This window comes from Rhinatrema bivittatum, chromosome 1 (assembly GCF_901001135.1).
Source record: "Rhinatrema bivittatum chromosome 1, aRhiBiv1.1, whole genome shotgun sequence".
Taxonomy (NCBI): Eukaryota; Metazoa; Chordata; class Amphibia; order Gymnophiona; family Rhinatrematidae; genus Rhinatrema; species Rhinatrema bivittatum.
Genome location: NC_042615.1, coordinates 526,302,634 through 526,330,078, shown reverse-complemented (window position 1 = coordinate 526,330,078; position 27,445 = coordinate 526,302,634). Strand labels below are relative to the sequence as shown.

Here is a 27,445-nt window from a genome sequence, read left to right as displayed (position 1 = left end):
GGTTGGGCCTGTGTGCTGCTTTAGGTTGACTGCGTTCTCATTGTTTACTTCGGGCCGGAAGATGTTGCTGCTGTGGAAGCAGAGGTGGGATTCGGTACTTTTGAAAGTGCCGACAGGGGCATCTCTGGAAGTACAGTCATTTAAAAGCATAGTACAGTTGGCATGAAGCAGACTGTTGCTTTGAGCCAGTTGAGAGGGACTGGACTGCTACATGATGGTCTTTGATTTGAGCAGCCATTTCCCTGAGCTTATCGCTAAAGAAGTGGTCTCTCAGGCAAAAGAAGTCTTCTAGCTTATCACGGACGTAGTCACGCAAGCTGCTGACTCATAACCAAGCCATCCGATGTGCTCCTTTGGAGGCTGTCGAAGAACAGGCAATTGTGATAAATGCTTCATAAATTGATCAAATAAGACTGTGTATACACTCTTCTGCATCTAAAAATGTTTGTGGATATGCGAAGGTTACCTCACCTGATGGAAGAAATGGCTTAAGCTTTTGCATTGCAGTCATGTAGGTACTGAACCATGTAGAACTGGGTGAGCAGAAATTTGAACACTGAGCCTGGAGCTCTGGAATACTTTCTTACCAAAATTGTCTAGCAACCTGGGATCCTTCCTCTGTGGAGTGTCAGAAAATAATTTTTTTCTCTGCTATTTTAAGAGCTGACTTCACTACTATTGATTGATGAGATAGTTGTACCACTCTGTATCCTGGTGATTTTTGCACTCTATACTTGAGGTCTAGTTCTTTTGCTACTGGGGCACAGGAAATCAGGTTCTCCCACTTTCTTGTTCGTAACTCCTGCAGAATATCATGGACTGGAATGGCTGCTGGTTCAGATAATATCTCTAGAATTTGAAGATGATCAAAGACTTTTGCTTGAAGATCCTTGTCCTTACAAACATTGACTCCAAATGCCTTTCTGAACTTGTCCAGAAATCTAGAAGAAGGGAGATCCTCCAGAGGAGATGAGTGTTCCAGAGGCTCAGGTAACAGACTGAAGTCCTGGTTATCTCCTTAGGATTCAGTCAAAATCTTGTCCCTTGACTATGGGGCTTAGATGTCCTCTGGCCTTGAAGATGAGGTCTACAGTCCTGCTATTTAGGGTAAGCAGGGCCTAAAAAGCGTTTGAGGAAAATCTGCTTCTTAAGTGAACCATTTGGAAACTTCCTGAGATGTGGAGGGTGGTTTAGAGGCGGCAGTTGATAGGTTCTGAAGAGTAGAATGGTTTAACAACCTTATTTCCAAGGAAAATTGCCACCAGTGCAAAGAACCTCTGTGACCTTTCCTGTACATCCTTATGAAAGTCTAAGTCCTGCAATCATGAGAGCCTGCAGGCATTAATGGTTATGGCACAGGCTTTTGAAGCCAATTAAAAAGCATCATATCTTGTGTGAACCAGTTGCTTTTCACACTTCTCCTCAGTCTCCACCAGGTGATGGAATGGGTGAATTCTTGGGGTCCTTCCAGGATTTTATGCAAGAACTGCATCATGTAGATCTGTTAAGAAGTTATGCAGGACTGGAGCATAGCATTCTGATGATGATTCTTCCCAAAAAGAACCCGAGTGGAAAGTATCCAAATAAGGAACAGTAGTCAGTGAGTTTGGCATTGGGGTAAGATTTATGTTATGATGTATGCCTATTTTATCTTGGTTGATTGCATTTTAAGTACTATTTATGAATGTTTTTAGATGCAGTCTGTCTTGTATTTAGAAGAAAATGGAATATAAACATTTGAAATAAATAAGTAAGTAAGTAAATAAATAAATAAATAAATGGGGGGGGGGGGGCGGGTGTCAAGGCCATAAAGCATGAGTTTTCGACTTTGTCCCTTTTCAGAGACTGGAACTCCATACCTGTGTATAATAATTGGGAAATGTGAAATTCTTCAGCTATCTGGACACAATACTTTGTGTCAACCTTCTTACTGAATGGAAATATGGCATGCATGGGTCTCCCACACCCTATTTTAATATCTTGGGATGGAATGGCATTGCCACCAACTCTTTAGAAGTATCCAAGTATTTGAGGAGGACAAGAAGTGGTCACACACTCAACCTGCATCTCAAAGGGGATAGCCTCAGACAACCTCTGAACAAAATCAGGAAAGGAAAAATCTCCAGGTGGAGACTTATTCCTGGTCTTTGGAGAGAGGGCTCTGATAAGTGGATAGAAGAGTATACCATTTTGGAATAGTACTCCTCTGACAGAAGCAGATCATAGGATTCCTTTCATTCCAAATCAGAAAAGATGCCTTGGAATGTAATAACTTTGGATACAAAGTCCTCCATTGTCAAATTTCATTATTTTGGCAATGGGGCTAGAACAATATTGAGAGGCTGGAGACACTTCCCACTCCAAACCTGTTTGACTGACTCAGTATGAATAGTGCCGAGACAGGCTTAGTGAGGAGGAGAGGCTCATTTGGCAAACCAAGAGGTGGTGAAATGCTTGATACCGAGACCTTGACATATCTGGCATGCTAAGCAACATATACACAATTCTTCTGTCCAGCTCAGACTCAAAGAGTGCAAAAGAAAACAGAGGTTCATCTAAGTGAGATGATGTCCTCCATGGTTCTCTGGACATCAATGTTGAAGGTTCTGAATCGGATCTCTAGAGACCAGCCCATTGTCATTGGAATCTGTTAGGCACAGCTAATCTACAGATATGGCCACTTTGAAATGGGTGAAACTTCCTATACCTCCTTGCTCCTGCATCAAAGAGATTCATTGATGCTTTTTGACCTTTGTGGCATGCTGGCTCAGTGCAGTGCCCCACTGAAGCCCTCAGAGCTTCAACTCAGCTTGATCAGGGGAGTGAGATTTCACTTGACTTTTATGCCTGGTTCTCTGACCAAGGAGCCAAATAGATTGATGGCCTCTTCAGCATGGCTGGACCACCAGCAATCACTGTGAACCTCTGGTCCTCTCATGTGGAGTCTCTGTTGTCAGCTTTAATGAACTAGATTTTTGTTTTTCATTAAGGCAAAGGGCTTAATCTTCAAAGCCTGAAATGACTCTGGGGACAATCATATATAGATGCCAAATCCCGAGTCATTGTGACCTCGTCACAGACATCAGTAGCAAATCTCATGATGGACATGTATTTGCACAAAATTTTGAAATTACTGGTCTGCTTTTCTTGACATCATGGCAAAAAAGTGATAAGGCAAAATTTAAAAAAAAATTTTTTTTTCTGAAATATAGCTGAAGAAATGAAAAAATAAGGCTGGTAAGACAGCTAGTGTGGCCATGTCAAAGAAAACATTGTGGCCTTGGTCAGTAAAATGATGAAGAAATCTGAAAACTTTTAAAAGTGCCAGAAAATCTAGGATGTTAAACAGGATTTGAAGCAAAAGAGATGAAAGAAAAAAAAATAGTTTTATGAGTACTACAGGTTCACTGAAGAAAAAAAAAAAAGTCTGACAGTCTTTTCAGTCCGGGACCATGGCAGCATGGGAATCATTGTATGTAAGTAGTTTAAGTCCTTTAGGCCTTTTATACAAAGACCTGGAATAATCTGTTCATTTGGTGCTGACTATGGTGGTGTGATCCATATGTGACTTGGTGAACTGCTTGTCTTTAGAGAATACTTATGAAAATATGGCTACTTGCAGTGCAAATGCATACTGTGTGCAATTATTCTTTTATAAAAAATACCCATGTAATTCGGCAGGCATTCAAACAGATGTCAATCACAATATGAATTATTTAGCACACAAAATTTGTTATGCATGTGATTTATAAAAATTGTATTAAAAACAAATTTCTCAAAACCTTCCCCCCACACATTATAAATTCAATAAATAGCCTTCAATTTAGTGACTAGCTATATTCAGTTATATACTCTAACAAATTATAAAAATGTATGTTATTCAAACCTCGACACACATTTCTATTGAATTATATGACATTAAATAACTACATGTTTAGCTAATCGATCACCAGAATTACAAACCTCAATCCTGCCCAAAAAAAATAAATTTGACTGCACATACCCTTAGCCACTGCTTCTCTGTGAGAGTGTCACTGTAGTCCACATCCCTGCGCTGGCGTGACCCTCGCCCAAATATTTTCTCCTCTTCATCTTCACAGGTGAGCCTTTCAACTTCAGCATCATCTTTGATAATCCAGGATGGCAGATCATCCTCTTCTAATAAGCGAGGCCTGCGCTTTGGGTTCCTGGCATCTTCTCTACGGCGATCCATATCCATACGCTGAGTAGGCAAGTAAAAGACTGCTTTAAATGGAGGAATGGAGATACATTTTTAGTTGTCGATTCAATCTATAGTTTTACCTTGTTTCATTTGTTAACTTGCCCAGATTTCAGTTTATCAGTTTCATCAAACTGATTGAGAGATTGGCAAGCTGGTTAAATTAGCCATTTAAACTTATCGGGCTAATTTATACAGAATATTCAGTGGCACAGATACACCATTGAATATATCCAGCTACTGAGAATTAGCTAGATAAATTTATCTTAGCCATATAATGCTGAATATTAACACTGATCTGGCTAACTTAGCCTAAAAGTAGTGCTGTTCCCAGAAGACCTCCCAGTTATCCGGCTATTTTCGCCAGCCAACTCAGAGGTGTCAGCATGCAGGACATTTCAAACCCTGGCTTTTGTCCTGCTAAGTGCTGAACTTAGCCAAATGAACACACTGAATATGACCTCAATATCTACTTTTCAGCCTTTAGGGTCTAATTTATCAAGGCTTCTTTCCAGATTCTGTGTCTATCGGGAAAAAGCTGAGTAAATCATTTAATAATTAGTAAATATGTAGGATTTTTTTTTTTTAGGTATTAAGACAGACAGAGGCATAGGCCTGAAGTCTGCATGTAGAAAGTACACGCAAATTTCAGCCTGAATTTTCAAAGTGAACTTGCACACGCAAGTCTGCTTTGAAAATTCAAGGGTAGATTTTAAAAGACATGCCGATTTTATAACATGTGCATGCTGATGCACGCATGTTATAAATTCCGATACCCGCGCACACATGCCCACCCGATTTTATTTCAGCATGCGCATGTGCACACAGGTGGCATGTAAGGGAGGGATTTTCTTAAAAAGCGTGCGGCAACGCAATTGGGACATCCCCAGTTCCCTAGCCTCCTACCTAACCTTCCTTTTTCCACCTTCTAATGCCCGACCCCTAAAACCTACCTTTCTACCCTCATTTTTTTTGTTGAAGAACTTACCTGCTCCTTTGAAGCAGTAGTAAGTTCTGCGTGATGGCCCGCCAGCCCCCGGCCTGCCCAGACTCCGCCCCGCCCCTTTTCTAAACCCCGGCTCTTCTGCGTGTGTGGCCGGGCCATTGAGAAAATATCTAGGCCTGGCCAAGCGCATATCTGCAGGAATTTGCACGTGCCAGGGATTTACAATCCCTCCTGTTAGTGTACATGGAACTCAGCTTGGCATACACATACATTTATGACTGCTTGGGAGCAGGTGTGTAAGTGTATACATAAATCGTTTCCCCACCTTAACTTCGCCTTTGTGAATTGTTCTTTCAAGTAAGTATAAAAGCACACGCAAAATAGTTTATGTGCACAACTCCCAGAGCAATTTTCTAAAAGCCCATTTAAATGTATAAAACTGGGTTCTATGTGTGGAAATGCATTTTTTTAAATCACTTATGAATGATTAGTATATCACATGGATCGGATCTACAGGCAGAACTGGCACATACAACTGCAGACATAGGTTTTCCTAAAGTACAACTACACCCCTTGGCACTGGGAATTAGTAAAGTGCATGCCAATAAGGTAAATAACGAACATTATTTTTTTTTTGCCTCAAACAGAAGTGTTTGATTTTCTAATGCATGGCACAAATGAACAAGGTCATGTTTATATTTGTTTGTTCATATGTATGTAGTGGCTAGCAAAACTATTTGACCCTCTAAAAAGTCAGCAGATCTGTGTGGATTACACATGACACACAGATTGTTACAGACAGTATTGTTTATTGTAAACCAGAATGCTCTTAAAATACATTTTCAAAGTCACTATATACTATTTCTCTGTAGTTTTTGTAAAATAAAATTAAAAACTGAAAAATGCTGCTTGCCTAAGTATTCAAACCCTTCAGAATAGTGCTTGCTAGAACCACATTTTGCTGCAATAACAGCTTTAAGTCTGTTAGAATAAGTTTCTATTAGCTTTGCACACTGTTTAGAGTGACTTTGTCTATTTTTCCTGGCAGATTTGCACCAGGTTGTTCAGTTTGGTTGGATGATGCTTATGGTCTGCAATCTTCAAATAGTGCCACAGATTCTCGACTGGATTGAGATCTGAACTTTCACTTGGCCATTGTAGTACATTCACTTTTTGTTATTCAACCACTCCTGTGTTTGTATCATCTGACCACAAAAACCTATCACATTTTAACTGGGTCATTCTTGTTTTCTGGAAACTCTAGACATGCTTTAATGCGATGTTCTTCAGTAGTGGCTTCTTTCTAGCCATCCTCCCATGCATAAGATTTATGCGGGGTGTACTATGAGAACAGTTAAAGTGAGGCTCATTGAACATGGTGGCAGCCTGTTCACTCAAAAGATTCCGGCATCAATGGTTTTGCAGTGCCTTGAATTCTCCCACTAGTTTTTGGATCCATGATGGCTGTTCATTGAACAAATGTTTCCATCTTAGGGGGTTATTTTCCAAGCCGCGATAGGCCCTTATCAAGGAGGTAAGATTTAAATTAGGGGGAGGGGAGGAGTCGGGGGAGGGGTTAGGGAGGGAATTATGCTAAGCGGCGGCGGCACCGCTGCAGGTGATAATGTTTTGAACATTATCGCCGGCAGTAGCGCAGGGAATAACACCACCTTTTACGGTGGCGCTATGCCCACGATAGCCTGCAACCGGCCATACCGTGGCAGGCAAAACTGCACTGCCGTGGTGCGGCCGGCTGCAGGCTATCGCCCGACCACCCCCTGCTTCGCCCTCTGCCCCCTGTAGCGCAGGGTTCATTATTCCACACAGAATGATGAATTCTGGCCTTAGAGAGGTGGAGATGTTGAATCAAGCGAGATCATCATCATCATTACATTTATCATCGTTCAAAAAAATCTCAAGGCAATTTACAATATATCAACTAAAACACAACAGTCAGACAACAGATTAAACCTTTGTGAGCAATTCTGGATCTTCACATTAGATTCCATGTAACCATTAGGTTTAAATTAATAATTTTTTAGCTGTGTTCTGTGATTTAGTTATGAGGTATTCTGCTGCATTTGTCATCTTTGGATTGTGATTGGAGATTTTTTTTAACTGGCTGTCGTTCTTCCACCAAAAGAATTAAGACATGTGGCTTTCTGATGATTGCTAATTCAAGATCAGTTATCCATTTTAAATATCGCACTTTGCTTTCTTCACAGCTAATGACTAAGGAATCTGGGCATATAATGATTGTTGCCAGTCTATGGATCACGGTATGAAGATGATATCAATGTTGCTATTTGCTCTGATGCAGAAATTTCAACACTTGAAACCTAGTTGGAAGGTGGCTTATCAGCATCATCATTCAGTTAAATGCTCATGGCATTTTGGATATTTTACTGAGCAATTAAAACATTTGTAATAGCACTAGGCAGTAGGGAGGACTGGTCCACCAATGATTATAATTTTGAACCAACACTACTTTTCCTAGTGTGGTTCTTGTGTTCGAAGGTCCAATTATAACGGTTGGTGCACTAGGATATTTTTGGGACTAGCTTGCATTGAATTGAATTAGGGTACACCAGGGATTACAAGAATAGCGGAGGGAAGAATTTTCCACTAGCAAGAAACAATGGATGGGAAAATACCCGCGGCAGAACTCCCGAGTGGTTTCACAGTCAACAGCTGTCACGGTTGGCCTCAAGGCCTTGCATACTGTCACGGTCGGCCTCAAAGGCCTTGCGTTGTTTAGTGTGCCCTTGGGCCTCAGCCCGACCCCAGGCGAACCCAGGACCGACCCGAGGGTTGACGGCGTATTCCAGTGTGGCAGGTGGCTGACCCTCTGCCAGGCCTGCAAGCTCCCAAGGCCAACATCCGAGGATGTTGGAAGTTGAATGGTCCTCCGACCATTCCGAGCCCTTTCGGACCTGCTGCGAACAGAATGGAGAAGCAGGCTTGGCCTGAGGTAGAGGGCAGTCGAAGACCTTGACACGAAGACAGGACAATGGAAGATATATACGGTAACAGGGTTCAGGTACTGGAACCAGACAGAGCTGCAGTAAGACTCAGGTACAGGAACTGCAGCAGGACTTGGGAATGAAGACATCAGGAACTGTAGCAAGACTCGGATACGAAGACATCAGGAACTGTAGCAAGACTCTGGTACGACGACATCACAGAAGACACTTGGGCAGAAGGACAGTTGCACAGTCTCTCAGGGTGCTCTACTCAGCCCACCTGCGGGATTGAGTCGCGGACCACCCCGTCCCACTGCGCGCCCTACCAAGCCCGAAGGCTGGTCACAGACCACAAGGAGAGCGGGACATGCACAGGGAAGATCCAGGCGAAGAGGAACTCCGATGTTGGGACCAATGGCATCTGAAGCTCCGACAGCTGGTGGGAACAGAAGCTCCAAGCGCAGGGACGAACCACCTGTTGGCCACTCCTAGGCCCAACAGGTCAGAAGGCCAGGAGCACATACGAAGATGCAGGGAAGACAGGACCATCAGGACATAGAGGATCATGGCAGGACATCAGGACGAAGATCAGGACAGGTATATCAGGATACCTGGACGGGACATCTGGAGGGAATATCTGGACAGAAACCTCAGGCACGAAGACAAGACGAGACAACAAGAACTGAACAGGAACTCCATGGAGAAGATAGGAAGGCCTGATGGAGCTCTGGCAGGCAGGAGCCTCCAGAAGGGTGACACTCCGATGCAAGACGAAGAACAGACTGACGAAGCAGTCCTTTATAGGGCAGAAGCAGGAAGTCCACTTAGAGGAGGAGTCAGCCACACTTCCTGTGGCTGGCTCCTTAAGTCAGGCAGAATGGTACAGGCCGGCGCCTAAGAGGCAGCAGGAGACCAGTGCAGGACCGCGGACAGCAGCCTGCACCAACGTCAGACGCTGAGAAGCAGGAAACGGGCAGGCAGGCTTCGAGGCAGCCCCCAGGCTGTCTCACGAGGACCCCCATGATGGCGTCGTGGCTCCCTGCCGTGAGGGTGGTCATGGCGTCCAGTGGCAGCTCCCAGCCAGCGGGGGCGGAGAGGTTCCAGGACGGCCTCCGGGCCGCGTGAGCAAAGGACAGGCCGCGGCTCCAGCCACGTGGGAGGTCAGACGACGGCGTCCTGCCGCGTCGGGTAAAGAAGGGCAGAGTCGCAGTAAGTCTGCTCGCGGGAGGGGGCCCGCGGGCAGCGGGTCACAACAACAGCGGTATTAAATTTGTCTGGTAAAGATATTGATTCCGTGACCATTCAAGCATTAGAAATGGGATTATCATTTATTCCAGAAAGCCCATATGATCCTTTTCAAATGAGGATTGATTTATATCGTTTTTTTTAGATCCCTCCAAATAAAAGTATTTTTTGGTGATCAGAAAAGTCTTGATAATTCAGTGATTGTACCAAAGTCTAAATGGGTCCCCCCTGGACCCGTTGATTCTGCTTTAGATACTTATATGAAGTTGGTACTTCGTGATATACAAAAGTTGGAAAATGAGCCGGATTTCAAAACATGATATAGGTCCTATGAATGGTTTCAATCTCAACAAGTTGCCATTAAACGTTTAGTTGAAGATCAAAGTATTGTAGTAAAGGCAGCGGATAAAGGCGGCACGATAGTCCTGCAGGACAGAGACAAATATATACAGGAAATATATCTCCAATTGAACGACATAAAATATAATCAATTTTTGATATGTGATCCCACAAGTGTCATTAGAAAGTCTATAGAGGGGATTGTTCAACAAGCTGCTGATCAAGGTTTTTTGTCTAATCGGGAAATACGTGCCTTAAAAGTGAAAGATCCTGTCTGTCCTGTTATGTATACCTTGCCGAAAATACATAAGAATTTACAGGCTCCCCCAGGCCGGCCCATTGTGGGGAGTCGGGGCTCGATTTTGGAAGCTTTATCAAAATTTTTTGATTTCTTTTTAAAACCTTTTGTGTTACAGACTGAGTCTTTTGTTCAAGATACCACCCAAATGCTGTCCCTTATTGAGGAAGTGACATTGTCATCTCGAGACTGTATTTTAGTTACTCATGACGTGGAATCGTTGTATATGAATATAGCACAACAAGAAGCGTTTGAGCTGATTAAGATTTTGAAATCCTTACTAGATTTTTGCGATCCCTCCTTGAACTTGTACTTTTCAAAAATTTTTTCAGTTTTGATAATAAATTTTTCCTCCAAGTAAAGGGAGTTGCAATGGGAGCCATGGTCACTTCAGATATAGCAAATTTGTTCGTTGTGGATTTTGAGGTGAAAGTTATTTATCCGTCTAAATGGTTCAAAAAGATTCAACTCTGGCGTCGTTACATAGACGACATTTTTTTCATTTGGTTGGGATCATGTGCTGAATTGAATAAATTTGTTCAATGGCTAAATGAACAAAGCATTCATCTGAAATGTTCGGCGAATTTTAGTGCACACTCCTTGGCATTCTTGGATATTACTATCTTTAAGTGTGGGGACCGCCTTGCAACAACCTTGTATAGAAAAGAGACTGATCACAATCAGTTTTTAAAGTATTCTAGTTGCCATCCTAGACATTTAAAAGATAGTCTCTCCATTAGCCAATTTTTGCGCTTAAGAAGACTATGCTCCTCGGTGGATGAATTCAATGTTCAATCTAAAGTTATGTGGGACAGATTTGATCAACGTGGTTATCCCCATTCTGTGATCAAACGAGCATACAAACGGGCCCTCTTTGCTAATTGCGAGCTCTTGGGATACAAATCGATTAAAGATGCTGAAGGTATAGTTTGTATACTTCAATTTAGTAATAAAGTGCAGGATATTGTAACTATTATACAGAAGCACTGGGAAATAGTAGCTTTACATCAAGTGCTACAGACAACACCTCGAATTTCATTTTCAAGACAGCAGAATCTACGAGACAAAGTAGTAAGAGCTTTAATGCCGCCTCTTATGAATGAGTCTTTTCAGGAACAGCATTTAGGTACAATACCGTGTGGCGCGTGTGAGATGTGTGCCCTTTGTTGGAGAGATTCAAGATGGTTGGTTCCTGGTTCGAATCATAAGGTTTTTTTCCATCATACTTCAGATTGTAATTCATCAAATGTAATTTATGCTATACAGTGTCCATGTGACAAAGTATATGTAGGTCGTACGAAACGTAAGATACGGACAAGATTGGTGGAACACAAGAGCTGCATTAAGACACAGAAATTGACAGCACCATTGGCCACCCATGGGAACGAGAAAGGGCATCGATTTAATGATTTACAATGGCTTATTTTAGAACAAGCTACGGTTTCCCCCGGGGTAGTGATATATCAGCATTCTTGAATAAAAAAAGAACAATTTTGGATATTTAAGCTGGATACAATTGCGCCTAGAGGTCTGAATGAGGTTATTCATTGGTACTCCCTGACTGAAATCTTTAAATTTTGAATATCATTACGTCACTTTGACTCACAAATGAGAAAGAGACTGACACCACTTTGTGAGTTTTCTGTAAAACTATACAGGATGAACAAGCAGAAGTATTGGGGTGTTTTTTCGAAAAGGTGCACATTTAGGATATCTATAAGGAGCATGTGAAGATTGGATGGAAAGTCCCCCTGAAGCAGAATTAGATCTAAACATGGCCATGTCGGGGTGATGTACAGTTTTCGACATTTAAGTTAAGTACTAGTTATGCATGTTGCTCCTGGACTTTGAGAAAATTCTTTGTAGTAAAATATTTTTCTCCCCTGAGGACCTTTTCATGATTTTTTTAAATGAAGAAACGTTTATATAGGAGGAATAGCCTAGTGGTTAGAGCAGTGGGCTATGAACCAGTATACCAGGGTTCAAGTCCTGCTGGCGCTCCTTGTGACCTTGGGCAAGTCACTTTACCCTCCATTGCCTCAGGTACAAAAACTTAGATTGTAAGCCCTCTGGGGATAGGGAAATACCTACAGTACCTGAATGTAAACCGATGTGATATCTCGATTGATCGAATGTTGGTATATAAAAACTAATAAACAAATAAAATAAATAAATATAGAAAAAGTATAAAAAGTAAAAGGAGGCGGCGAATTGGAAGAACTCTGCCCTACTGGGGGTTGAGCGGTGGCTGGCCCCAATGGCTAACATTTTACAGTGGAGCATTTGTTTCTACTGGGACGGTTTCTGGTGCGACACCTTGACGTCATGATTGCAGACTCAGGAAGGTATTTAAATGTTTTTCCTGCGGTGCGCAGTCGATGCCGGCGCGCTGATGAAGCCACGTGCGACAAAGGCGCATACGCGGCTTTGTCTGTTCGGCTTCGTCTGCTTCGGGGAGTCTGCAGTTGAAATTTCTTTTCGTTTGGAGTTCAACCTCTTCAACCTCCTCTGATGCTGTAACTGTGAGTAACTGGTAGAGGAAAAATAAGAGAAGGTATAAACATTTCAAAAATTAATGCCTCATACAAAACGCAAGGGGAAGATTAGGGCAGAGACCCTGACTGCCCCAGTGACAGTACCTTTGCAATCTGCCATAACTGTTTTTTTCTCTCCTGTGAATCAAACAACTCCGAGTAGGCAGTCCATTGCATTGATAAATGACGAGCACACGTCCTCAATGCTGGACTCTCATACATCTCTAAGCCCCGGAGCTCCAGATATTCCCTCTCATCCTAGTAGCCAACAGCATTAGATGTCTGAGACAGCAGGTCTTCCCAAGTTGGTGACTGATAGCATCTCCCTCGGGGTGAACAAAGATGGATTAATGGCTGCTAATATGTTCACTGGAGAGTCTGGAAAGGAAACCCAACTGCAACAGCAAATACCTGGAGCAGTGGGGGGTGATATTCCAGATTATATGCCAAGGACATCATCACCGATCGATAGAGAGGGCTTGAATCTGAGACGACAGGTTCAAGAATCTAAATTGGATTTACAGTCTCTGGGTTTACAGTCGGTATCAAAGCAAGAAATTACATTGGAACTGGTATGGAAGGCTCTGACTTCATTAGATTCTTCAATAGTAAAGTTAGCAGAAATAATGTCAGAAACTAAAAACCATATATGTAAATTAGAACCTGTGGTTAATGAGAACACCAATAAGGTAAAGGTAATAGAGAACCAGGTATGTAAAATGCAAGAAATACAGGGGAAAATAATACAGGGAGAAACACAAAACTCTAGAAAAATTGAAGCCTTAGAAAATGAGATTAGAAATAAAAACTTGAGAATTGTGAATTTTCCATGTATAAGTTTTCCCTTAGATATTTTTAAGTGGTATCTCATAGAGATTCTCTTACTTCCTAAAGAAGCAATTCCACCAATTGCAAAAATATATTTCCTAAATGAAGGTAGGAAAGAAAACAGAATACAGGAAAATAGTAAACAATTGCAAGGTGTTGGAGATAATCTGACGGAGTTTTTGGAACAATCTATGACAGGACAAGTAGATTTCAGAGGAACACTATTGGTTTCATTCGTATTTCAAGCAGATAGAGATTTAGTTTTAAAACATTTCTTCCACAATCGTTCAAAAAGTTTTCTTGGAGGGAAAATATGGGTATATCCTGATATTGTCAGGGAAATGCAATTGCGAAGGAAAGGTTTTCTAACAATGCAACAGGAAGTCAGAAACCTTGGATCTGATTTTATAGTGCGATACCCAAGTAAATGTGTAATAAGGTTAAATAATAATAGATATGTTTTCTTTGAGCCTATTCAGTTGAGATCTTTTATCAATGCAAAAGCTCCCAGAGAAGTAAGTAATCCAAAATAGAAACTGGAGAATAAGAAAAAGGGTTCGCAATATTTCTGGTTACATTTTCTTGGTGATGTGCAGTAAATACATGTTTTAGAGCATCAGATTTTCCTTTTACAAGTCATATAGTATATTGGTATAAAAGTTTTGAAAATTTGAAATTGATATTTCTTTCAAATATTTAGAAAATATAAATGGTATAAATATTGCCTTAGAAAATATTACAAGAAAATTATCTGTTACTTTATATTCTATGTACACCAATATTTGTGAGAACTTTTGGTTGAAATTATGACCGGTTCATTGATAATTGTAAAGTTGTCTAAATATGTTAAAAACAATAAATAAAGAATTAAAAAAAAAAAAAGTAAAAGAAGTTACTTGACTCGAAGTGAGCAAGAGAATTAAAATATAATAAAGTTGGACCAGAGGTCGATGCAGCCTGCTATAATTTACTGGCTGAAGTCATGAAGGTCCTACAAATTATCTGTTAAAATCCAAAATAATTTTTCCACTGAGGTTGTTTGGTATATGGGTCTTTGAGTTGCGCCACTGCTTCCTGAATTTTTTCTCCAAATTGTCCCCTGTGCATGGAAGGTCTGCTAACCTGCCTTGGACTTCTTGATGTAAGTCTGAAGATTTTTGTGCTGCGGAGAGGAGCCGTGAAAGGCCAGCTAAACGAGTAAGTCCCATTGTGCTGAATGGCTTGTATTAAAACAAAAAACATTTCTTTGAGAGGGAATAGTGTGCTAATGAGAATGTTATCTTGCTTCTGACTAGGAAGAATCCCCTGAAGCAGGCGAGATGAGCCGCCGAAACATTGCAATGTCGGGAGGTCGGAGTTTTTAACAGTCACAAAATAGCGGATGGTTGAATTGCCTTTTAGGCAGGCAACTTGAAGACACGAGAGGAGGTGTTGGAAGAAGCTTTCACGGAATGGTGTTAAAAACTAGAGCGGTTTTAAAACGAACACAGAAAGATAAGTAATATTAGATTATATAAATATATCAAAATATAATTAAACAAAAAATAAAAAAATATTACTTAATGGGAATTGGTAAATGAAGTGAAAACTGAGTGCTATTGTTGCCATGAAAATGGTTGTAGCCCTGTATAGGGCAAGAGCCTGAAACATTGAGCACATATTCTGATACTAATTCCCTGGGTTTTGAAAAATAAATTAAATTCAAGTGATAAGTAGAATAGTCCTCATTTGTTTGAGTAGTGTGTATAGATATACAGTGTGAGGATATTAGCCCTTGAATCTAGAGTCTGAAGATTTCAGCCATGCCCAGCATCTGGCGCTTATACCTGCCACTGACACTCTGGAGGGTAGTCTTGAAGATGTCATAGGCAGCTCTGACTTCGTGTTTTCCAGCATCAAGGCCCTTTCTGGAGGATGGAATTCAATCCCTCCTGGAACTCCTCAGGTAGGTACTCTGAGAAATCCTGAACTTGTTTCCAGAGGTTTCTAGAGTATTATGTCATGTATAGCTGGTAAGCTGCTATACGTGCCATCAGCATAGATCCCTGGAACACCCTGCGGCCGAAGGCATCCAAGGACTTCTGCTCTTTGCCAGGAGGGGCAGAAGAGTGAGGCCGGGACCTCTTAGCCTTCTTCTGAGTGGATTCGACCACTACGGAGTGGTGAGGGAGCTGGCTCTTCTGGAATCCTGGAACTGATTGAACCAGGTAAGTAGCATCAGTTTTCCTGTTCATCGGTGGAACTGTACCTGGGTGTTCCCAGGTACAGTGTAATGAGTCAAGTAGAACTTCGTGGACTGGAATTGCCATCACTTCTTTGGGGGCATCCATAAATTGAAGAACCTCCAGCAGTCTATGCCTGGCATCTTCTTCAGTTTGCAACTTAAAAGGGATGGTTTCAGACATTTCCTTTATAAAGCTGGCAAACGATAGGTCCTCTGGATAGGAGCGGCATCTTTCTCTCTGATAGGATGTCCTCAGAATCCTGAGAATCAGAGGAATCATCACCCCAGGAGTCGTATGGTTGGTCTCCTCCACCCTGCAGACCTTCCGATGGAGGCAAAATTCCAAATCCAGCTGGATCAGGAGGTGGTACCGATGGAATAGAAGGAGGCACCAAAATAGGTGGAGGCAGCACCAAGGCCAGCAGAGGCACCGATGGCATTGGTGTTTTCGATGGTCGTTGGGGTGGAAGTATACCCGATGGCTCCGGAATCGGGTCTGGCATTGGTGGATCTTGCTATTCATTGTCTGATGACAAAGGAATCAGGGTCGATGCCGGTGGAGGAATCGATGGTCTTGGAGACATTGTCAGTGCGGGAGGAGTGGGCACCGATGGAAGTGTGCCGATAAGGGTGTCTAACTTTTCGAGGAGTGGAGCCAACATCGTAGGCACCGGGTCAGACCTCTGCACGAGAGTTGGTGCCACTGGCAATTGAAAACTTTGAAGCGCCTGTAGGACTGCCTCTTGGACCATCTGGTCCAATTCCTCCCAGAAGGCTGGTGTTGGTAACACAGATGCCAGGGTTGCCGGAGGATCCACAGGAATTTGTGAAGTCTCAGCTCCCGGCACCGTTGCAGGTGGGGAATGCCTCGGTATCCTGGTTCCAGAGGAGTATGGGGGCTCCTCTCCCTGGGACTTCTTGGATGGTGGTTCCAGCGATGTCAATGGCTTGTTGGTGCCCACACCGGAAGGTAGTTTCTCGTTGGTGCCAATGACAGTGCTTTTCTCGGTGCCTGGCCCGGTCCTTCTCTGGCGCCGAGGACGAGGATGTGGAGGCTTTTGAGTGTGACCATGCCGGTGATGGCCGTTCCCCGGCGTCCCGATGTTGAGACGGGGAACGCCTGACTACGCTTCCGACTCGGTGCGCTCTTGGCCAGAGTTGATGGAGACGAGCGCTTAGAGGTGAACAGATGCTCCATTTTCTCTAGACAGGCCGGCGGCCTTTAGGGGTCATTTGGGCACAGCTAGTGCACCGTTGCACGTCGTCGGAAGTCCCCAAGCATAAGACACAGATGTCATGAGGGTCTGTAATGGACATAGTTTTGGACCCTCGGGGCACTTCCGAAAACCAGTCGCCATTTTTTGAAAAAATAAGGGCGGTGCGCGGTCAGTGGTCATTGGGCACCGATGGAAGCACCGCCAGGAATTGACCACAAAGAACGAGGTAAAAATTTACCGGCATCAGTGGAGGTTGATGGGGGATTCCAGGACAGGGAAAAAAAATTTGAAATTCTAAGAAAAGTTCCGTGAGGAAAAAAGTTGTGAGAAATTCTCACCGAGCTCCTGAGAACCGGAGAGGCAACTGCTGCACGGAAAAAAAGTGACTGAAGGGGGACCCATGCTAGATACAGGATTAGTGGCATGCTAGGCATGCTCAGTGTGCCAGTCAAAGTTCAAAGTTCTAGAAACTTTGACAAAAGTTTTCCGTGATAGGGCTCCATCCCAATGATTTCGACTTCGCCTTGTCTGACTACGCTACGACCTATCTCCAGACCCAGACCTCCGCTATGCCTGACTACGTTACCGCCTATCTCCAGACCCAGACCTCCGCTACGCCTGACTACGCTACCGCCTATCTGCAGACCCAGACCTCTGCTACCACCTATCTCCAGACCCAGACCTCCACTACGCCTGACTATGTTACAGCTTATCTCCAGACCTTGACCATTGCTTTGATTGACTAATGCTGTGATCAGATCTCAGCATTGCTTGCCACAGCTTCCACATTGCCGCTGGCCCTGATCCAAGCCTGTCATTAACACCTCTCCTAGCCTACTCCCTGGACGTGGACTTATTAGGCTTCGGCCTACCTTTGCTCGAGCGCCCTCAGTCAGCCTTTGTTCCATTGGCGCCCGAGTTCCAGTACCTTACCCAGTCCAGAGTAGGACTATGCCACCTATCGTCTGCTGTCTCTGGGCTGAACCAACCTCTCTTGCTATCCAACCTCGAGGCCCACCTAAGTCTTGCCGGCCCCGGCACCCAATGGCTCAACCCACGGGGGACGAGGGCTGGTATAGGTGAAGCCCCAGCGGCCTCTGCCTATCAACCCATTCCACCTGCTGATGGTGGGGACCCATAGGTCCTTGCCTATGCATTGCGTCAACCCTACCTCGGCCCAAGGGTCCACCTCCGACACAACAGCTTTAGTGGGTTGGGCTGAATAAGGGAAGAGGAGAGAGCAAGCAACTCAGGGTTCATCTCCTCTGATACTGACACACTGCCAGGTGTGCTCCCAGGCCTCAACTGCAGAATGGAGTAGTTTAGTAGCTAAATTAGCAGACTGAGAACCAGGAAGACCAGGGTTCAAATCCCACTTCACCTATCAATGTTCCTTGTGACTTTGGGCAAGTCATTTCACTCTCCTTTGTCTACACTATAAGCCTGCTGGGGACAGGGAATACTCTACCTGAATGTAACTTGCCTTCAGCTACTAATGAAAAGGGTTGAGCTGAATATAAATTGTTGCAAAACAGGTGTTGTATGTGCACTGTGATTTCTTGTTTTACCTAAGGCCTTGTGTTTTTCCCCGAAGACAGCTCACGTCCTCTGTTATTTTTCCTTTACACTGTAGTTGAAACTGAAGCTTGGGGTACTGGTTTGACTCAATGAGTGTTGGACAGCATACATATCCTAGTATCCTTAAGGAAACTGTAAGACTACTATTCTGCAGAGCCATTGGCCAGAAAATGATTACTGGTAGAAAGCTATTTGAGAGCCATTGTTAGTTCTTCGTAACCCAACTGGCTCTTCAGACAGAAAACTAGCCCTGAAGTTGCTAGAATTCTCTAAGCAGTGAAAACAGAGAGAGCATGGTAAGTATACTGAAAGTGTTTAGCTATCTTGCTGTTTAATCCTTGTTATCTTTCCTGTTACTTCTTGCAATTTGAATCTTTTTCCATTCACTGTTCCCAATTTTTGTTAATAAACATTTTATGGATTAATAATACCAATATTCTCTACATTTGACTTGTGACCCCTGGGACTGTCTCTCCTCTGTATCTGTACATTGCTGAGTACATCTAGCCAGCACAGTAAAAGTACATCTAGTAGTAATATATAGTAAATTGATACAGAGTATGCATCAAGGTCTCTTTTAGTATTATGCATCTACAAACATCTATGTGCTATGCAGAAAAGATGAACCATGAGAACTTTCCAAATGATAAACTTAACTATGTACATTTTTAAATATACATCAGAAATCTCTCTCGCTCATCTTGAATAATTCTAGCTTTTTTCTGGATACTATTACTTTGAGCATGGCTGATAAATATATCCGGAACATGTTATGATACTATTAAATCTTTCAATGATCTGATTTTAGAATATTGTATTCCAAGGGACATGCTTCATCTTTATTTACAAATTAAATATTACAGACCACGACAAATTGATTTGTGATGGTCACCTAGACAAACAGAGCAAAAAAGGCCCTCTATCACCAAATGCTGAGGGTGAAGACAGTGTCTTATTTGAAGCTGATTGGCAAAGGTGGGGTAAAAGCTATGTTCACTTTTTAACATGGAAAACCCATATTATTAGTGAATGGACCGGACTAAATAAAATGGGTGGTTTTCCACATTAAAAACTTAACACAGCTTCTGTATCTTAGTGAATTATTCTCATTCATGGTTTGAAACATGACAAATACAGCAGCAAATCTCTTAAGAAAATTATTCAAAAACAGAATGCAGAATTAAATATGAATGTTGAAATGAAAAGTTACAAATTTAACTTCTGATCATGAGATATTAATTTGTAGCAAAACAAAAAGACTGATGATGTTTCTACATCATATTTATCATTTTCCCTATATTTTGTGCATTTGCTGATCCAATGTATTGGAGACAGTATGACAATAGGGTTTTTATTTGCACATATGACTGTATCCTGTATCCATGTGCAAAAATAATAACATCAGTGGAAATAAAAACAGCAGCTTTTAAAAGTCTCACTTTCTTCATTATATCTGTTTTGGGCCTCTTGGGGTGATTTTAGGATATTTGCCAGTCCCAAGAAACTAAATATTCATCTGATTCAAAAAGGTAGACTTTTAAAAAGCAAACTGTAACCTGTATATTAGAGAAATCAAATTCAAGAAAATATCACACTTGAAAGACCCACTTACTCTTTCAGGGAAATTGAACAGATATTATCTCATTAGATAACTAAGAATTGCTAAAGGCACCAATTTACTTGCAGATGCTGAATTTTAGATACTATATACAGTATATACTGGCTGGCTGTACAGGGTGAAGATACACTACTAAACCCATATCAAAATTTGCCTCCATAAGACACTGGATTTTTTTTGTTTGCATACACTATGTACAGCAAATGTGTTTAAAACAACCTGGGTATACTGCAGATACAGCATACATAGACCCAGGAGGATGGTGCCACCTACTGACCAGATTAGTCTGCACACTCCCTGCATTCCAGAGTCTGAGATAGCACATGTTCTCAAAAACTCTGTTTGCTACCACTGTCCTAACTTTTTGAAAATGAAAAAAATAACTGAATAGTTTTCAGTTTCCATTCTGATCTTGACTTTATTGTGAAGAAGTTTAAATTTTCTAGCTGCTTTTGAATTAATTTTAAATAAAACTATGTAGACTCCTCAACAGAGAAAGTGTAGTTTAGTAGCTAGATCAAATGTCAGGTAACCAGAGAAAATATCAAGGCTCCAGACTTAAAATTGTGAACGCAGGCAATCCATTTTGTTTTTTTGATTCAATTCATCCAATTATAATTCGCTACTACCACTACCCACTAGGTGCTCTTCAAAGTGTAATATCTACCCATCACCCACTCCTGAAGACTTTGAAATATCAACCTTAACTAACTTGTAGGTGAATTGGTAGTGTTGCTTTTTGTGAAGAGATATCCACTCTTCATCTATGCAATGATTATTTAGCATGAGTTTATCTGAACTTTCATGTACCACTTTCACACTGAGCTAAGACTTCTTGGTATAAGGACAGCACAAAATGCATGAATTAAAACAGTTGCTGCTTGTTCTTAACATTGCAGTTTAGCCAAATATCTGTAGGTCTTTGAAAGTATTGTCGCCTTACCATGAACAAGTCAAATTCCTCTTCATTTCGTGCAATCATCTGATTCAGAGTCTCATCATCTGGAACTTCATCTTCTTCCTAGTGGTGGAGATTAAAGGTTTATGAAACACAAAAAGAAACAGCTGCCAGCGACAGTGAACCCACTAGGACAATGAAATGCTGAGCTGTAACCTTCCTTAAAGAGGTTACAAATATGAAACAGAGCAAAACTGTCCACTCAAAAACTTTCCAACAGGTTCAATGCCCAAATGAATGATGAAGCATAAATGGAAGTTTATTATCAGGCTTAAGAGAACTCATCCCACTCTTCCCTTTATTTCCTCCAAATAAATAAAATAAATGGGTGAGCATGGATAAAGCAAACATGCAAAAAGCAAATCAATCCTCTTGTGGTCATGAAACATCTAATATTTAGCTTACTTTTCAATGTTTTAAGTAGTATTTAACGTTTTAAATGGTCAGTTCTAAAATGTTTCCCATTCTCTCAATCCTTGTGTAGTTATGAACACTAGTGACTGAAATCCAATTTGCCTACCTTCATTCTTTCATGTACTGTACAACATCATAACTAAACTTTTCAAAGTAAAATCGTTCCTGTATTTGTCATCTGATGTCCTGCGAGAGTCAAGGTAAAGAATTTGGTTCTCTGTTCTAATCCATTTTATTTCTTTTCATTTCTATTCGAAAAATTAAATTCTGAATTTTGCCTCATCGTCTCTAGAAGTTAGGTAAATCAATTAGCAGTAAACAGACTGTCATTTAAAGCAGGTATTCAGAGCACTTCCAGACATCATCTCCCCTAATAAAGCAGCTGGGAAAAATAGCAAAATGATTATATTGGGCACAAGACCGAGCATAGGGAAAATGTTTTGTGTTTTAGCAATACAGGCTTCAGATTGCGCCAGAACCCTTTCTCCACACAATAAGAAGCAAACATATAAAGAACAAGAAGACAAAATATTCATAAAGTTTAGAGGCAAAGACTCTGGACACTTTTACCTGTGGGCTTTGTACTAAGTTTCCATAAAAAGAATGGGAGGTCTTTACTTTGAAAATTGCAACAGGGGCTTTTGCACTGCTTCATGTGTAATGGTAACAATGTACCCAGACTAGAAAAAACAATCTACCTGTTTTATTTTCTGATCCCTTCCCAAACAAGAACCCAAGAATTCCTTTCCCTAAATGTGGCTAAAAGCACAGACATTGTGAAATACTGTTAGCTGTATTGAAGGAGGGCAATCTTCTTAGTCAATTTATGCACTACAATTCTCTATTCAATGGCATCACACAATATAATCTCAAACACCTCCAATTTCTACAAAGTATGGCTGTCAGAATTTTGATAGGGACCAAAGCAACTGACCACATAAAACCAATTCTAAGTGAACTACACTTGCTCCTGGCTGAAAACAGGATACAGTTCAAAACTCTTTGCCTGGCCCCTAAATATCTTCCCTAATTCCATAAACTCCAACAAGGGAATTCTGATCCACTCAAGTGGCCTATCTTCTCCTGAGACTTTGCACAAATTGATATGCTATGCCCCAAACTATGGACTACATCACTACCTCTACGCCTTGAGACATGTTACCTTGCCTTCAGGAAGAAAGTCAAAACTTGGCTATTCGGCTGGATCTTCCGCTATATTGCAGACTGAAGACTGTGACAAAGTCTTTCCTTTATTACTGGCTACTTGAACCTGATCACACCTTCTTCTGCACTTGGGCCTCACTTATTACAATGCATCTACTGTCTTATATCTACCGCTTCAACACCTTCATTCCTCTAATCTTATCTATTCCCCTTACCTTCAAGTTTGTTCTATATGGACTGTAAATTGTGACACTATTGTAACTGGAATTTAATTTAAATTTGATAAGTCAACTTGAGATTGAATTGGAAAAGGCAGAATATCAAATGTTTATAAATACATACATAAATTGCTATTTACCCAGAAACTGGTTTTAAAAATTGTCCTGTTTATGACCCAAAATCGAAGCTTTAGAAATTATTCTAGATAACACTGGCTTCAAAGGGAAACCAGAGCCAATTAATATGTAAATAATCATCTTTATTAATCTGCACCTAGAATAGAGGATGATTTTCAAACTCTCTGTATCAGAACAAAGACTACATGTTTTTTTTTTTACCCACATACTTTCCACCAATTATCAAAGCTAAATAATGCTTGTGAATGCAGCTAAATAACGCAGCGTGGGAACAACATGCAGGCTTTCAGTCACATTGAAGGAGGGACATTTTCAGATAGCTGATTAATGTGAGTAATGTGCTTTTTTAATCCAGTAAATTGCTTTGAAAATTGTTCTTCCCGAGAAGTGTGCATTAAAGTACATAATTTATACACGTACTTTTATCATCTCTTAAAATGGGTCACACATTAAATTCAATTAGCAAAGGCACAGCTAGGTCACTGAATATAAGCATATATATTGGTACTTAGCCATATCAGTTATAACTGTCGAATGTGGCTGTAAACTTATGCGGCTAAGACCGAATATTGCTACTTAGTTGCATAACTCATGCAGCTAAGTCGCTCCACCCACTGCCCGCCCACAACTTATGTAGCCAACATTTTAATCATATAAGGGACTTAAGTGGCTAAGTAGCAGCCACTAAATGTAAGCGCATATTTAATGGCCACTACTTAAGCACTTAAATCCTACTTATCTGGCTAAGTAGCGCTGAACGTGCTTTGAATATTAGGCCCCCTATGTTTGTCAGCTGTTTTGATATATTCATTCTTTTCATGGTTTTAATATTACAAATATCTTATATCTCTTTATTTTATTGCTTGAAATTTTGTGAGAAGTGATTATGTTTCTGTTTTTCCATTGTTGCACTGCATAATACAGTCGGGCTTGTTGTGGTTACCAGAGCATGTTTGTGAGCGAGAGAATACGAGTGAGCCAATGAGCTCGTGTTTGAGCAAGAGAACTATTTAAGCCAGTGGGGGCCTGTGTATAAGTATACAAGAGAGCGTTTGAGCCAGTGAGCACGTTTGTGAGCAAGAACGAGTCAGTGAACATGTGTGTGAGCATGTATATAAGAGAGTGATTGAGCCAGTAAGCATGTACGTGAAAAAGAGCATGAGTGTGTGACACAGTAAGCATTTCTGCAAGAGAGAGCATGTAAGCCAGTGAGCATGTACTAGAGACAGCGTGTGATCAAGTGAGCATGTGTGTAAGAGAGAATATAAGGGGGTTTTGTCTGAGAATGAACGTATGTTAGGAAGAGAATAAAGATGTGCATATCTCCCACCCCTTACTAATTCATGACAATCTCAGGGTGACTGGAATCTAAAGTTCCGAGATATAGAGAGCAGAGGATTTATTTTAGCTTTAATTTTAATTAATTATTGGGTGTTTGTTGTGTCTGCTATTTTGAAATATTTTATCGATGTTTGGGTAATTAAAATAAACAATGTTGTAGCCTTGTAATCATTGGAAGTTCTTTTCATCAGTTGTTTTGAAATATTTATTCTTTTTATGAGTTTGGTTTTACTATTATGATTGATGCCTAATATTTCTTGTTTGATATTTAGTAAGCAATGATATGTTTTCCCATACCATACAAAGTCTGGCTTGATGTGGTTTCAAGTTCAGATTTTATCTGATTGCTTTATTTAAACCTTATTATCTCTTAATTTTGCATTTGGTGAGGGTCTGTCTGTGTTCTACATGTGTGACTAAGGTGAGGAATTCTGCTAAGCAGACTTGGGGGGTGGCCCCCAACCGATTTGCAAGGATGGAATGGGGGTCTACAGCTTTGTTTACTCATTGCTGGTCTAGAGTATGCTCTATTTCTTAGTTATTTAGGAAAAATATGACATTTTTGGGGAGATATTTGGGCTTAATTCTGCCAGGTTTCAGAGTTGACGTGACATGTTGATGGACATACTGCAAAAAAAGTGTACAAAGGAGACAGATACCCTGTGGGCCGGTTTTGAAAAAAATCCCCCAGGCTGATATTTTCCTGCAATCAACCTCTTCTCATGTACCAGGGTCACTGAAGTATGCATCTTAGGCTTCTTGCTCCTTGCCAGGGCAGATATGACTACTGCAGATTGTTGTGATGAGATTAGTCAGATCCGTCAGTTCAGAGTGAGATGTTTCCCATATCTTTCAACAAAACTCCTAGTAGAGTGGGTGGATGAACACTGCCACCAACCCCTTGCATATATCCAAGTGTTTAGATAGACCAACATTCTCTTTTTACCTTCAAGCCAAAGGAGATGGTCTTAGCCATCATATACAAAATCTGATTAAAAAAAAGATCCTTCGGTGGGGCTCTGTCTATTGCCTGTAGAGGTGATGTGTGAGTACTCCTGATCAAAAACAATCTCATCTGACCTATAGGGGTAATTCCACAATTCCTCAGATTCACTCATATATTAAAAAAATAAAGAACATAAGAACATAAGAAAATGCCATACTGGGTCAGACCAAGGGTCCATCAAGCCCAGCATCCTGTTTCCAACAGTGGCCAATCCAGGCCATAAGAACCTGGCAAGTACCCAAAAACTAAGTCTATTCCATGTAACCATTGCTAATGGCAGTGGCTATTCTCTAAGTGAACTTAATAGCAGGTAATGGACTTCTCCTCCAAGAACTTATCCAATCCTTTTTTAAACACAGCTATACTAACTGCACGAACCACATTCTCTGGCAACAAATTCCAGAGTTTAATTGTGCGTTGAGTAAAAAAGAACTTTCTCCGATTAGTTTTAAATGTGCCACATGCTAACTTCATGGAGTGTCCCCTAGTCCTTCTACTATCCGAAAGAGTAAATAACCAATTCACATCTACCCGTTCTAGACCTCTCATGATTTTAAACACCTCTATCATATCCCCCCTCAGTCGTCTCTTCTCCAAGCTGAAAAGTCCTAACCTCTTTAGTCTTTCCTCATAGGGGAGTTGTTCCATTCCCCTTATCATTTTGGTAGCCCTTCTCTGTACCTTCTCCATCGCAATTATATCTTTTTTGAGATGCGGCGACCAGAATTGTACACAGTATTCAAGGTGCGGTCTCACCATGGAGCGATACAGAGGCATTATGACATTTTCCATTTTATTCATCATTCCTTTTCTAATAATTCCCAACATTCTGTTTGCTTTTTTGACTGCCGCAGCACACTGAACCGACGATTTCAATGTGTTATCCACTATGACACCTAGATCTCTTTCTTGGGTTGTAGCACCTAATATGGAACCCAACATCGTGTAATTATAGCATGGGTTATTTTTCCCTATATGCATCACCTTGAACTTATCCACATTAAATTTCATCTGCCATTTGGATGCCCAATTTTCCAGTCTCACAAGGTCTTCCTGCAATTTATCACAATCTGCTTGTGATTTAACTACTCTGCACAATTTTGTGTCATCTGCAAATTTGATTATCTCACTCGTCGTATTTCTTTCCAGATCATTTATAAATATATTGAACAGTAAGGGTCCCAATACAGATCCCTGAGGCACTCCACTGTCCACTCCCTTCCACTGAGAAAATTGCCCATTTAATCCTACTCTCTGTTTCCTGTCTTTTAGCCAGTTTGCAATCCACGAAAGGACATCGCCACCTATCCCATGACTTTTTACTTTTCCTAGAAGCCTCTCATGAGGAACTTTGTCAAACGCCTTCTGAAAATCCAAGTATACTATATCTACCGGTTCACCTTTATCCACATGTTTAACAACTCCTTCAAAAAGGTGAAGCAGATTTGTGAGGCAAGACTTGCCCTGGGTAAAGCCATGCTGACTTTGTTCCATTAAACCATGTCTTTCTATATGTTCTGTGATTTTGATGTTTAGAACACTTTCCACTATTTTTCCTGGCACTGAAGTCAGGCTAACCGGTCTGTAGTTTCCCGGATCGCCCCTGGAGCCCTTTTTAAATATTGGGGTTACATTTGCTATCCTCCAGTCTTCAGGTACAATGGATGATTTTAATGATAAGTTACAAATTTTTACTAATAGGTCTGAAATTTCATTTTTAGTTCCTTCAGAACTCTGGGGTGTATACCATCCGGTCCAGGTGATTTACTACTCTTCAGTTTGTCAATCAGGCCTACCACATCTTCTAGGTTCACCGTGATTTGATTCAGTCCATCTGAATCATTACCCATGAAAACCTTCTCCATTACGGGTACCTCCCCAACATCCTCTTCAGTAAACACCGAAGCAAAGAAATCATTTAATCTTTCCGCGATGGCCTTATCTTCTCTAAGTGCCCCTTTAACCCCTCGATCATCTAACGGTCCAACTGACTCCCTCACAGGCTTTCTGCTTCGGATATATTTAAAAAAGTTTTTACTGTGAGTTTTTGCCTCTACAGCCAACTTCTTTTCAAATTCTCTCTTAGCCTGTCTTATCAATGTCTTACATTTAACTTGCCAATGTTTATGCTTTATCCTATTTTCTTCTGTTGGATCCTTCTTCCAATTCTTCTGTTTTGGTCTAAGTGGGCACCGAA

The 27,445-nt window shown here is 41.2% G+C and overlaps 1 protein-coding gene across 4 annotated transcripts in view; it reads right to left on the bottom strand.

Moving 5' to 3' along the window:
- Window positions 1-27,445, bottom strand: part of SMARCA2 (SWI/SNF related, matrix associated, actin dependent regulator of chromatin, subfamily a, member 2) — a 604,786-nt gene that overhangs the window by 158,657 nt on the left and 418,684 nt on the right. For all 4 annotated transcript variants that reach the window (XM_029613254.1, XM_029613271.1, XM_029613280.1 and 1 more), the window contains 2 exons: window positions 20,953-21,030; window positions 4,004-4,222 (listed from right to left, as the gene is read on the bottom strand). In XM_029613254.1, coding sequence (XP_029469114.1) covers window positions 4,004-4,222; window positions 20,953-21,030 — 297 coding nt within the window. The remainder of the gene's footprint in view (window positions 1-4,003; window positions 4,223-20,952; window positions 21,031-27,445) is intronic.